The following is a 13,604-nucleotide window of genomic DNA, read 5'->3' as shown; positions in this document are numbered from 1 at the left end:
AGAATCCATAACATTTGTAAACATACTCCTTGAAACTTTCATGGAATATTTTGGTGAAGACCTAGTGTTCCCCAATCCAGGAATGAGACATTCTTGGAAAAGGTTGGAACAAACCCAAGATGTTTCTGAACCCTTTATTTCCTTTTCTTCCAGAAAACTGAATCTTAAATAATATTAATTTCCAACAAGAGTGTTGTTAACAAATATAGTGTACGTAGCTAAAGCTGACAGAGGTCACCAAACACTTCTGTGAATTAGGCATTTTATTAACGTTGTTTGTTGATTTGTCACTTTTCCTGGTTGTAAATGATTACCAGTCACGTTGAAAATGACCAGATAGAGAGAACGAACAGTAAAACAGAATTGAGTTTTAATTTGATTACATAAGAAATAATGGGGAAAAATTACTTTCTTTCAAAACTCAAACTAGATGCTATTTAATAAGTTTTATACAATTTGTTTAGCCCCTTCCAAAAAAGGGTTGAAGTGAAACATTTATCACAGTTACTTTTCTCACTACAAACATTATCCATTCACACTGAAAGTTGGTAAACTTGTCTTCATTTTTAAATCTTTATTCAGTAAAACTTTACATTTTGTAACATAGTACAGTCTACAATACGTATAGGATAACACCACAGGAATGACATATTTAATTAAAAAAACAAATTGAAGTGTGAGAAACCAAATTTGTTTACATGTATGGAAACAGCAACCTAGCAGTATCATATGGTTTGGAAAGATAAAATCTTCAACAGTGGTGGAATGACATACTAATTGATAATAGATTGAACAGTAGGTACAATATTTAAACCTTACTCACAACAAAGTTACAATAGAATCACAACCATCTGAATAAAGCACATTTATTAACATGTCTCTTTAGAGTTTTGTGTAATAGTTTTTCAAAGTATACTCTAATAAGTTTATGACAATATATGTATTTTATAGCAGTGTGTGTGTGTCCCTAGCACCAATGATAAATTAGACACAAGCACATCAGATTTACATCACTATAAGTATATATTTATAGAATGCATAGTACAATTAACAGTGGCGAGCATATTATACATACATCTTGAGTACTATCTTTCTGAATAAGAAACTTATCAGTAGAGCAAATATTATATTCTCCGTAACTAAATGCACACAACTTACTTGCTATTTAACACAAACTGATATAACAAAGCTACCTTACATTTAACTGTGACATGTGGTACCTCCCAAATAGTATGCCAATCTTTAAGTGGGTGGAATACTGACTGGTTGGCAGTTTCATATTTGTGTATACTAATTATGGTCCCATACTAACTGAACAACAAATCATGTTTCAAAAGCTAAACCTACACTCAACAGACTAGTATCTGAAAAAGAAACTGAATCACAGTCAATGGATCAGAATATACAGGTACAATAAATAGCTTTTAACTCTAAACAGATTTTTTTTAATCATCACTTTACATGAAACGACTGGTATTCAAAGAAAAAAAAAACCTACTGAGTGCAAAGTGAGCATTTTGTCTTCTTTCACTCCTGGCCCTTTGATTTTCTTGTTGTTCGTTGTTGGAAGCACAGAGTAAAGCTTATGGCAACTTGAAACATAATTATACATTTGGATAAAGAGTTTTATCAAACCAGTAACAATGGATGTTGCTATCATATGAAATTAAAAAGGAAAATCACATCTCCACTCCTGATGATAGTGTAGTTTATATCTTAAACTTCTGTCTCAGATGGTAGGTCATCATCACACCAGTTAACATCATTGCCTTCTTGGAGTGGTCCCTGCTCACCATCATCCAGGGTAAATATGCCATCAGAACTTTCCTCTGTTCCATCTATTAATTTTACTGAAGAGTCCTGTTTGTCTTTGTGGCAAGGACGTTTGGATACAGGAGAGCCTTCACTGCTGCTTTCAGTAATAGATGGAGGGGATTCCTCTGGAATCATGGCCTCGCCAGCTAAACAACGAGGAGCAACTGGATAGTCATCCTGTTCACTGCTGGATTCAGATCGATCCTCGGAGCTTTCATTGAAATCATTAACTTTTTCAGCATGTTCTTCCACTGCTATTTCCTTATTGTCACCCACATCGAGGCCCATTGACCAAGAACTACCAGATGATGTCATGCTGCCCTGCCAAGATCCATCTACCTCAGGGATCCCTGCTGAAACTAGAGTGGTGGCCAGTTGCTCTCCTGCCCCCGATGGCTGATCAATGGACTTTGTCCTGATGTGAACCTGCTTTACAATGTCATACTGCTCCACATTACTTGAGGTAGAACTAGAAGAATCACCCGAACAAAGCAAAATGGTGGTAGTTTTTTGTACATCTGTCATTGTCTTTGGTGACTCCATAGTTTCCTGCATTAATTCTTCTCTAAGACTATCTGTAGCCAAGTCAGAGTTCTCAGAAAGAACAGCAGTAGCTGTACATATTTTAGGTGCTTCTTGGTGCTTCTCTGGGAGTTCATTACTATATTGCTCCTTGTGAACAGGTGCCTGTGAAACAACTTCAACAATTTCTTCTGTGGGTGTGAGTTCCACATCTCCAATTGGAAAGGTTTTAGACAAATCTTGAGTGTTATCTTCTTGTGTACCTTGCTGACATTCATCTTCATTGTACTTCAAACATATCTTGACGTCTGCCATAGTAGAAACCTTTCTCTCTGGAGACTTCTCGGTCTCCAGTGATCTCGGACGCCGCTTTTTGTTCGGAGTGGAAGGGGAAGAATTAGAGCCCTGGCGCAAACTTCGTGTTCTGGGAGATGCCAGATGTCCCGACTTCTGCCCTGGGCTGGAATGTTTGTAATAACTACTATTTGCATCTAAGGTATCAAAAAATACAGACATCCTAATTGGTGACTTTCTTAGGGTGTAGTCCTTTGCCAATTGATCGAGTCTGTCAATTGCAGGTGTATCTGAAAGGATGTTTGTATTCATTAATGGTTGTTATTTTACATAGTGTATCTTGTTTTCATACAGAGAATCTCTGTTTCATTTTTTATAATTAAAAAATGAATTTATTTAACAAGTTACTAGAAATAACGGATTACAGATATAATTAGTAAAAATGTGGGTTCTTAACTACTTTACAAGCTTCTATAACAGAGATATTTTCTCAAAAAATAATGAAAATGTTAACATGATTAGGACTAAAATAATATAAATGGTAATTCTGTAACATACTACCACGTAAACACATTAACAGGTACAAAAATATATGATTAAAACAATAAACACACCAATTAAAAAGGTTACATATTAAGGAATAGATAAACATACCAATACAACAGTAATTCTATAACCTACCACCAGTTGGACTGCTAAGTAGTATGCTGGCCTCCATAGACACACATACCAATACAACAGTAATTCTATAACCTACCACCAGTTGGACTGCTAAGTAGTATGCTGGCCTCCATGGACACACATACCAGTACAACAGTAATTCTATAACCTACCACCAGTTGGACTGCTAAGTTGTATGCTGGCCTCCATAGGCACACATACCAATACAACAGTAATTCTATAACCTACCACCAGTTGGACTGCTAAGTAGTATGCTGGCCTCCATAGACACACATACCAATACAACAGTAATTCTATAACCTACCACCAGTTGGACTGCTAAGTAGTATGCTGGCCTCCATGGACACACATACCAATACAACAGTAATTCTATAACCTACCACCAGTTGGACTGCTAAGTAGTATGCTGGCCTCCATAGACACACATACCACCATACAACAGTAATTCTATAACCTACCACCAGTTGGACTGCTAAGTAGTATGCTGGCCTCCATAGACACACATACCAATACAACAGTAATTCTATAACCTACCACCAGTTGGACTGCTAAGTAGTATGCTGGCCTCCATGGACACACATACCAATATAACTAATTCTATAACCTACCACCAGTTGGACTGCTAAGTAGTATGCTGGCCTCCATAGACACACATACCAATACAACAGTAATTCTATAACCTACTACCAGTTGGACTGCTAAGTACCATGCTGGCCTCCATAGACACACATACCAATACAACAGTAATTCTATAACCTACCACCAGTTGGACTGCTAAGTAGTATGCTGGCCTCCATAGACACACATACCAGTACAACAGTAATTCTATAACCTACCACCAGTTGGACTGCTAAGTAGTATGCTGGCCTCCATAGACACACATACCAGTACAACAGTAATTCTATAACCTACCACCAGTTGGACTGCTAAGTAGTATGCTGGCCTCCATGGACACACATACCAATACAACAGTAATTCTATAACCTACCACCAGTTGGACTGCTAAGTAGTATGCTGGCCTCCATGGACACACATTCCAATACAACAGTAATTCTGTAACCTACCACCAGTTGGACTGCTAAGTAGTATGCTGGCCTCCATGGTTTGCTTCAGTTTCCACACAAGTTCTTCCTTCTCCATTGACAATCTCTTGTTCACCTTCGATTCTTTTTCATAACTTTCCCTTAATTTCACCTGCTCACATGACAACTGGCTGTCGAAACAAAGGACATGACTTTAACACTTGGTTTAATCTTATAAATATATAAAATATCAAACAGAATGTTTCAGGATTAAGCAAGCATTCATATCACAAACAGTACAACATGGTAAACTTGTGTAGTTATTTGTAATGTTTGAAAACAGTACAACATGGTACACTTGTTAGTTAGTTATGTATAGTAACCTTGTATAACTGTAACTATTTCTGTAAACTTGTTAGTTATAATGTATAACTGTAACTATTTCTGTAAACTAACCGTTCCTGCTCCACCTTCTCATCAACTCTAGCCTGTAAGTCTTCATTCCTTGCTTTTAACTTCTCCACTTGTTCTTTAGCCACTGACAGTTCTTCCAACTAACAAGTTACACCAAAACACCTTTATTCAATGAAATCCAAGCTGATACTATATTAACTCTTAATAAGAAATATAATTAGCTTTGTTTTACAAACTTCTTACTGATTCTGACAAACTATCTAAATTGGCTGTTTTAAATTCTCTGAACATCACAAACCCATCCAACAACTTAGTGTATGTAAAGTGACTCTCAGAGTTAGGTTTAACTTTATCCAAACTTTTAAAATCTATGTTCAACAATGAGTACAATTATTTTCATTTATCAGGAACTGTATCAAGTAAAAATGTTACTTTTAAATAATATGACACCAGTAATCAATTTTGTTGTACTTTTTTTGTACTTTTGTACATTTTTTTGTACTTCCACTGTCATGGTGACTCGTACGTAGCATGCCATTCTTAACGATTCACCGATATTATTCTCCTGGTGACTCGTGTATGTAGCATGCCATTCTCAACAATTCACCGATATTATTCTCCTGGTGACTCGTGTAGCATGCCATTCTCAACGTTCAGCATTATTCCATTCTTAACGTTTTCTCAACAATTCACCGATTCTTCTCATGGTGATTTCCCATTCTCAACAATTCACCGAACTCCTGTTAGTATCAATAGAAATGCCATTCTTAACGTTTCACCGATATTATTCTCTCCATTTCCTCTAAGCATGAACAGTTAGTATCAATAAAAACCTTGAAGCAAGATATATATATAACTAATTTTTAGATGGTTTTTTTTTAACTTTATTTATCACTAATGCTAAAGAAGAATGGATCTTTAGGATTCCAATTTAAATCAATTGTAATACAGAAATCTCCATGTAAAACAGGATTTTACTTTTAGGTTTCTGAAACCACTAAATCTTTACTCACATCTTTCTGCATTTTCAGGTTTTCTGTTCGTAAATTCTGAATTTCACACTTTTTCATTTCAAGAACAGTTTTTAAACTTTCCACTTCCTTCTTTAGATCAGTCTTCTGGTTCATTATTAGCTACAAAATAAAACTGTATGTATTACAGCTATAGATCAGTCTTCTGGTTCATCACTAACTACAAAATAAAACTGTATGTGTTACAGCTATAGATCAGTCTTCTGGTTCATCACTAACTACAAAATAAAACTGTATGTATTACAGCTTTAGATCAGTCTTCTGGTTCATTACTAACTACAAAATAAAACTGTATGTATTACAGCTTTAAATCAGTCTTCTGGTTCATTACTAACTACAAAATAAAACTGTATGTATTACAGCTTTAAATCAGTCTTCTGGTTCATTACTAATTACAAAATAAAACTGTGTATTATAGCTATAGATCAGTCTTCTGGTTCATCACTAACTACAAAATAAAACTGTATGTATTACAGTTTTAGATCAGTCTTCTGGTTCATCACTAACTACAAAATAAAACTGTATGTATTACAGCTTTCAGTCTTCTGGTTCATCAGTAACTACAAAATAAACTATGTATTACAGCTTAGATCATCTTCTGGTTCACTAACTACAAAATAAAACTGTATGTATTACAGCTTTAGATCAGTCTTCTGGTTCATCACTAACTACAAAATAAAACTGTATGTATTACAGCTTTAGATCAGTCTTCTGGTTCATTACTAACTACAAAATAAAACTGTATGTATTACAGCTTTAAATCAGTCTTCTGGTTCATTACTAATTACAAAATAAAACTGTGTATTATAGCTATAGATCAGTCTTCTGGTTCATCACTAACTACAAAATAAAACTGTATGTATTACAGCTTTAGATCAGTCTTCTGGTTCATCACTAACTACAAAATAAAACTGTATGTATTACAGCTTTAGATCAGTCTTCTGGTTCATCACTAACTACAAAATAAACCTATGTATTACAGCTATAGATCAGTCTTCTGGTTCATTACTAACTACAAAATAAAACTGTATGTATTACAGCTTTAGATCAGTCTTCTGGTTCATCACTAACTACAAAATAAAACTGTATGTATTACAGCTTTAGATCAGTCTTCTGGTTCATCACTAACTACAAAATAAAACTGTATGTATTACAGCTTTAGATCAGTCTTCTGGTTCATTACTAACTACGAAATAAAACTATGTATTACAGCTTTAGATCAGTCTTCTGGTTCTACACTAACTACAAAATAAAACTACAGCAGAAGACCATTATAACTGACCATCAGAAGAACAATATGTTCCCAACACTAACCTCAGAGTAAACACAAGGTTTAACAGTTACCTATATTTAAAACCTTGATACAAGCCAAGTTTAAGAAGAATGCTGTAAATATCTTAGTGTAGTTAAGTTCCAAACCTGGATTTTTGAATCTGTGTCTTGCTTCAATGCATCTTCAACAGACTGCTTCTCTTGCTGGAGTTCTTCAAGTTGCTGTTGTAACTTGTGATTCTGTTCTCTTAGGGACAAAACCACAGCTTCGTGACTCTGTTCCATGTCTTTCAGACGAACCGTAAAGTTCTTTTCAAGATCTGTGGAATACAAGAAGCCATGTGGCTTGTCAGAAAAGCTTTCAATGTAAAAACCTTAAATGCTTTATTTTCTACATGAGATATTAAATACACTGACACTGGATTATCAGTTTCTGGCTGACTTTTGATATTGACTGTCACCATTATTCACTGGTATCTTCTGCTCCTATTTAAACCTAGTTGTGATACATTTTGTAGTCAGGCAAAATCCCACCTACTCTTGTTTCTGTGAACTCCACTCACCAAAACAACTTTGTGTTTTGAAGAATATCTTTTGACAAAACTTGAGTTACAGCATAAATGCCACATGACAGAACTCGGCTATGAATTACTGTATTTATACCACACAGTGGAATTAGGCAACACGTTACATGGTGATTGTTTGGTTAGGTTCAAAACCCAATTTGTATCTCATTATGAACGAGAGCAATCACAAATATTCCATACCCGTACCTCACTGCCCCTTTCTGAGATTGCTGTGTTTATATTGAATAATGTTAAAATGAATCTTTAACATCTTGGAAGATAATTATCATCTTTATAATGATTCTGATCATTTATATGTAGTACAAGGAAGAATTTTAACCTTGGCCCATGAAGTTTGGTACAAATCATATCATACTTTACAGGTTTATTAATTCAAAACCATGAACTCACCCCATTATAAAAAATGATCCAGAATCAAACCAAATTTGGGGGAAATGTGTCCCATACTGACTTCACATCTTGTGTTAAATTTTCATGTACACAAGTCTATTAAGTTTTCAAGATACACACAGACAGACACATGGACCTGCTGATTGCAATACCTACATCCCCCTCTTGGTAATAAACCAGCTAAGATCATATCATATTCTCTGAAGTTCATTATACTAACAGATCAAAATAAACCCAATGTTCCCAGTCAGTGAGTGATGCAATCTTAGTCGTGTATTTTATTGAAACCTGTGTTCAACTACAAACAAATAAATCTGTTCAGTTGGGGAACAGTAGAAAACTTAATCAGTCTGTATCGATTTCTGTTACAAAAAGATTTTAAAAATATTTTATTTTAGAATCAAGATAACTTGTTTTAACAGCAAGTTAAAACCCTTCTGTATTACTTTCTTAAAATAGTAAAGACACCTAAACTATCAGAAACACACCTTCTAATAGTTTCTTATGTTGTTCTTTTAGTGCTTGTATTTCAGAAGAATGTTTCTCTTGGACTTCCTTTGAAGCCTTAGCATGGGTCTCGGTAAGTCCCACCACCTGTAAGTCATAGTAGAAAATCACACAAAACCCCCATAGAAAGTTTAACCAATTTGAATAACTCAAACCACATAACCATTTTAACCTTCTAAAATTATTACAAACTCAAAATTATACTTCTAAACATGTTGGTTATTATATAAATTATTTAAAATTAGGCTTTGTTTACTTAAGCCTATTTTCTCTTATAAACTGTTTATAATCTATTGATTCATCCACAACCGTTATAATACAACACATTGAACTTCTGATGACAAATCATTAATTACACAGATAATCACCTTTTCATGATATTCATTCTTCAGCTCTTCCACTTCTTTTTCATGCTTGAAAACCACTAGGAAAACGTATGTTCACAACGTGAGTGACAATATACAAATTAAGGTGAAAAAGTGTGAAATATAATATTCCTCTTTACAAAAAGAACAGGAATTGTTTGACAGATATCAATGTATTGTTATATAAAACACAACTTAATGACAGTGAATTTTATATATAAAGGACTGAACATGAAACATGGCTTTATGATACCAGATCAAGCACTTTATAATGTAAGGACTGAACAATACAGAAAACCTGAGAAGTGAAGCAAGTAGACATCCTAAGAAGTAAGACACACAGACAATTAAAATATGTAATCATTAAAACTAGTAACACAAGTAGACATCCTAAGAAGTAAGACACACAGACAATTAAAATATGTAATCATTAAAACTAGTAACACAAGTAGACATCCTAAGAAGTAAGACACACAGACAATTAAAATATGTAATCATTAAAACTAGTAACACAAGTAGACATCCTAAGAAGTAAGACACACAGACAATTAAAATATGTAATCATTAAAACTAGTAACACAAGTAGACATCCTAAGAAGTAAGACACACAGACAATTAAAGTATGTAATCATTAAAACTAGTAACACAAGTAGACATCCTAAGAAGTAAGACACACCGACAATTAAAATATGTAATCATTAAAACTAGTAACACAAGTAGACATCCTAAGAAGTAAGACACACAGACAATTAAAATATGTAATCATTAAAACTAGTAACACAAGTAGACATCCTAAGAAGTAAGACACACAGACAATTAAAATATGTAATCATTAAAACTAGTAACACAAGTAGACATCCTAAGAAGTAAGACACACAGACAATTAAAATATGTAATCATTAAAACTAGTAACACAAGTAGACATCCTAAGAAGTAAGACACACAGACAATTAAAATATGTAATCATTAAAACTAGTAACACAAGTAGACATCCTAAGAAGTAAGACACACAGACAATTAAAATATGTAATCATTAAAACTAGTAACACAAGTAGACATCCTAAGAAGTAAGACACACAGACAATTAAAATATGTAATCATTAAAACTAGTAACACAAGTAGACATCCTAAGAAGTAAGACACACAGACAATTAAAATATGTAATCATTAAAACTAGTAACACAAGTAGACATCCTAAGAAGTAAGACACACAGACAATTAAAATATGTAATCATTAAAATTAGTAACACAAGTAGACATCCTAAGAAGTAAGACACACAGACAATTAAAATATGTAATCATTAAAACTAGTAACACAAGTAGACATCGTAAGAAGTAAGACACACCGACAATTAAAATATGTAATCATTAAAACTAGTAACACAAGAAGACATCCTAAGAAGTAAGACACACAGACAATTAAAATATGTAATCATTAAAACTAGTAACACAAGTAGACATCCTAAGAAGTAAGACACACCGACAATTAAAATATGTAATCATTAAAACTAGTAACACAAGTAGACATCCTAAGAAGTAAAACACACAGACAATTAAAATATGTAATCATTAAAACTAGTAACACAAGTAGACATCGTAAGAAGTAAGACACACAGACAATTAAAGTATGTAATCATTAAAACTAGTAACACAAGTAGACATCCTAAGAAGTAAGACACACAGACAATTAAAGTATGTAATCATTAAAACTAGTAACACAAGTAGACATCCTAAGAAGTAAGACACACAGACAATTAAAATATGTAATCATTAAAACTAGTAACACAAGTAGACATCCTAAGAAGTAAGACACACAGACAATTAAAATATGTAATCATTAAAACTAGTAACACAAGTAGACATCCTAAGAAGTAAGACACACAGACAATTAAAATATGTAATCATTAAAACTAGTAACACAAGTAGACATCCTAAGAAGTAAGACACACAGACAATTAAAATATGTAATCATTAAAACTAGTAACACAAGTAGACATCCTAAGAAGTAAGACACACAGACAATTAAAATATGTAATCATTAAAACTAGTAACACAAGTAGACATCCTAAGAAGTAAGACACACAGACAATTAAAATATGTAATCATTAAAACTAGTAACACAAGTAGACATCCTAAGAAGTAAGACACACAGACAATTAAAATATGTAATCATTAAAACTAGTAACACAAGTAGACATCCTAAGAAGTAAGACACAGACAATTAAAATATGTAATCATTAAAACTAGTAACACAAGTAGACATCCTAAGAAGTAAGACACACAGACAATTAAAATATGTAATCATTAAAACTAGTAACACAAGTAGACATCCTAAGAAGTAAGACACACAGACAATTAAAATATGTAATCATTAAAACTAGTAACACAAGTAGACATCCTAAGAAGTAAGACACACAGACAATTAAAATATGTAATCATTAAAACTAGTAACACAAGTAGACATCCTAAGAAGTAAGACACACAGACAATTAAAATATATAATCATTAAAACTAGTAACACAAGTAGACATCCTAGTAAGGAAGGCACCCTGAGAAGTAAAATAAACATGTAGACGTCATGAAAATGAAACATTTAAACATCTTGAAGTGCAAACATTCAAAGCAAGACCTACTAACAATTCAGACACTTACATCTAGCTAATTCATCCTTGTGTACAAGGTCCAGCTCTTCTCTTAAAGTCACCACTTCTTTTGTATGGCATTTCTTTAAATGTTCAACTTCTTCCTGGTACTGGTCTACAAATTAGTAAAGCAACTGACAATTCACATAATGTTATTAAAAAAAATCTTTGTAACTGAAACAAAAAAGAATTACTTCAAATTAACCATGTATAAAATATGTTAGCTTCATTACACTTGTATTTATAGTAGGTTTCCTTGACTTATGGCAAAGAGAAATACAACCAATTTATTAACCAGTATGACTTATTTGTCTACACACAACTACATAACATAATCCCTATACAACTGCTATGTCTCATTTATTAGTTATCTCTGGTACAGATATAAATATATTTTCTCCTGGCTAATGAAACGAGCATGACCATTCCCATTAAAAAGGACAGTCACCAGTATACGTACACCACACATTACAATAAGAATCAACACAGTATTCAAATTCATCAATATTTGGTTCATACTTCAGCCACTGCAGTTGGTCACTGATAAGCCAATAAAAACATACAATCTAGTGGTTTTATACCTCATCAGTAAACCACTGTGAGCATTCATCCCCCTGGTGGTTCACTTCATCTATCTGGTTGTTCAACTGATTATTGTTTCCATGTAGTTACCTAACTAATCATGTTATACCTCTCTATCCCTCTAACGTCACAACCACACCAGAGCGTACTTAGCTGAACGTCACAACCACACCAGAACGTACTTAGCTGAACGTCACAACTACATCAGAACGTACTTAGCTGAACGTCACAACTACATCAGAACGTACTTAGCTGAACGTCACAACCACACCAGAACGTACTTAGCTGAGTTTCAGTTTTCCGAAGATCCTCTCGACTCTTCTCAACCTCGTTCGCTAGTCGAGGATTGGAGAAAGCATCCAGCTGTGGAAACAGAACATGTCAAAACATAAATCTAGATAAAAACAACACTGCGTGCCTTAGCTTAGCCGAGCTGGATTAAAGTTTGTTTACTGTAAAATAGGCTACGCTTTGCACTAATCTCTAAATCTAAGAAATTGGAGAGGCTGGTGTTTTTCTTGCTGTACAAAAACCAGCAGAAGGATACAATTTCTTTTAAAGTGCTTCAAGACAGAATAACTCTAGAGACAGTTGGGATAACTTTATATACCGAACAGATGACTTATCACCCACACTATTTAAACTTAATACCAGTGTAATTCATTTTTATACAACATCTGATACAATGTCAAAGGTCACGTGAATACAGCTACTCGTACTTTTAAAACGTTATAAACTGTAGCAACTTCTCTTTAAATAACACAGCAGTCCTGAGTGTTAAATAATACAGCAGACCATGACATGGGTGTGTTGTAGCTTGCCCCACATTTCGATACGATTCATATTTTTAATAAGGAAGTTCTTTCTTTAAAGTGTAATACATGAAAAGAACAAAAGTTTGACCACGAAATTCAGAAAACGTCCTTAAACACTGAAACATAAAACATATAGTGAACACTTTCCCATGTGCAGCCAGGCCGTTATTTTAATATAAGGCACAAAATAATTAACACATCTTAAATTAGTTAACAATGAAGTGACGTCAACAAAACCTACATGTAATGATTTGAAACCTCAGACTTTCCTCTACTTAACAGAGGTTTAACCACCTGGCCTTTATACACTCAGCAATACTATTGTTTTGAGTGGGTGTCGGTAAACAATATTTAACCAGAAACATAACCAGCCTAAACACATTTAATAGTTTTACAGTTGTAATGAAACATGTGCTTTGTTATTTTACTTTCAAACTAGTCCTCTGTACAGCTTGTTTGGTTAACTTAAGAGTTAAAACGGTCACTGTAAACCAAGATATAGATATAATTTAAGCTGAACTCCAAATTAAAACAGAGTTTGTATTATTATAAATCAAGTAACCTACCACAAACACTGATAACTGCCTCACGATTCCATCCATGCTTGCAGCTCTGTACTGCCTACTGCACAACGTTCTAAACACCATGTGCTGACCTACTAAACC

At 33.8% G+C, this 13,604-nt stretch overlaps 1 protein-coding gene across 6 annotated transcripts in view; it reads right to left on the bottom strand.

Annotated features, from left to right (window-relative positions):
- Positions 1 to 552: 552 nt before the first annotated feature.
- LOC143230215 (uncharacterized) overlaps positions 553 to 13,604 on the bottom strand; it is a 111,546-nt gene continuing 98,494 nt past the window's right edge. For all 6 annotated transcript variants that reach the window (XM_076463352.1, XM_076463351.1, XM_076463357.1 and 3 more), the window contains 9 exons: positions 12,406 to 12,487; positions 11,553 to 11,657; positions 8,904 to 8,959; positions 8,517 to 8,622; positions 7,199 to 7,371; positions 5,762 to 5,881; positions 4,791 to 4,888; positions 4,377 to 4,525; positions 553 to 2,921 (listed from right to left, as the gene is read on the bottom strand). In XM_076463352.1, the coding sequence (XP_076319467.1) occupies positions 1,717 to 2,921; positions 4,377 to 4,525; positions 4,791 to 4,888; positions 5,762 to 5,881; positions 7,199 to 7,371; positions 8,517 to 8,622; positions 8,904 to 8,959; positions 11,553 to 11,657; positions 12,406 to 12,487 (2,094 nt within the window). In that variant the 3' untranslated portion in view covers positions 553 to 1,716. The remainder of the gene's footprint in view (positions 2,922 to 4,376; positions 4,526 to 4,790; positions 4,889 to 5,761; positions 5,882 to 7,198; positions 7,372 to 8,516; positions 8,623 to 8,903; positions 8,960 to 11,552; positions 11,658 to 12,405; positions 12,488 to 13,604) is intronic.

This window comes from Tachypleus tridentatus, chromosome 10, assembly GCF_004210375.1.
Source record: "Tachypleus tridentatus isolate NWPU-2018 chromosome 10, ASM421037v1, whole genome shotgun sequence".
Lineage (NCBI taxonomy): Eukaryota > Metazoa > Arthropoda > Merostomata > Xiphosura > Limulidae > Tachypleus > Tachypleus tridentatus.
The sequence above is the reverse complement of the archived record's forward strand: the minus strand, read 5'-3'. Positions and strand labels throughout refer to the sequence as shown.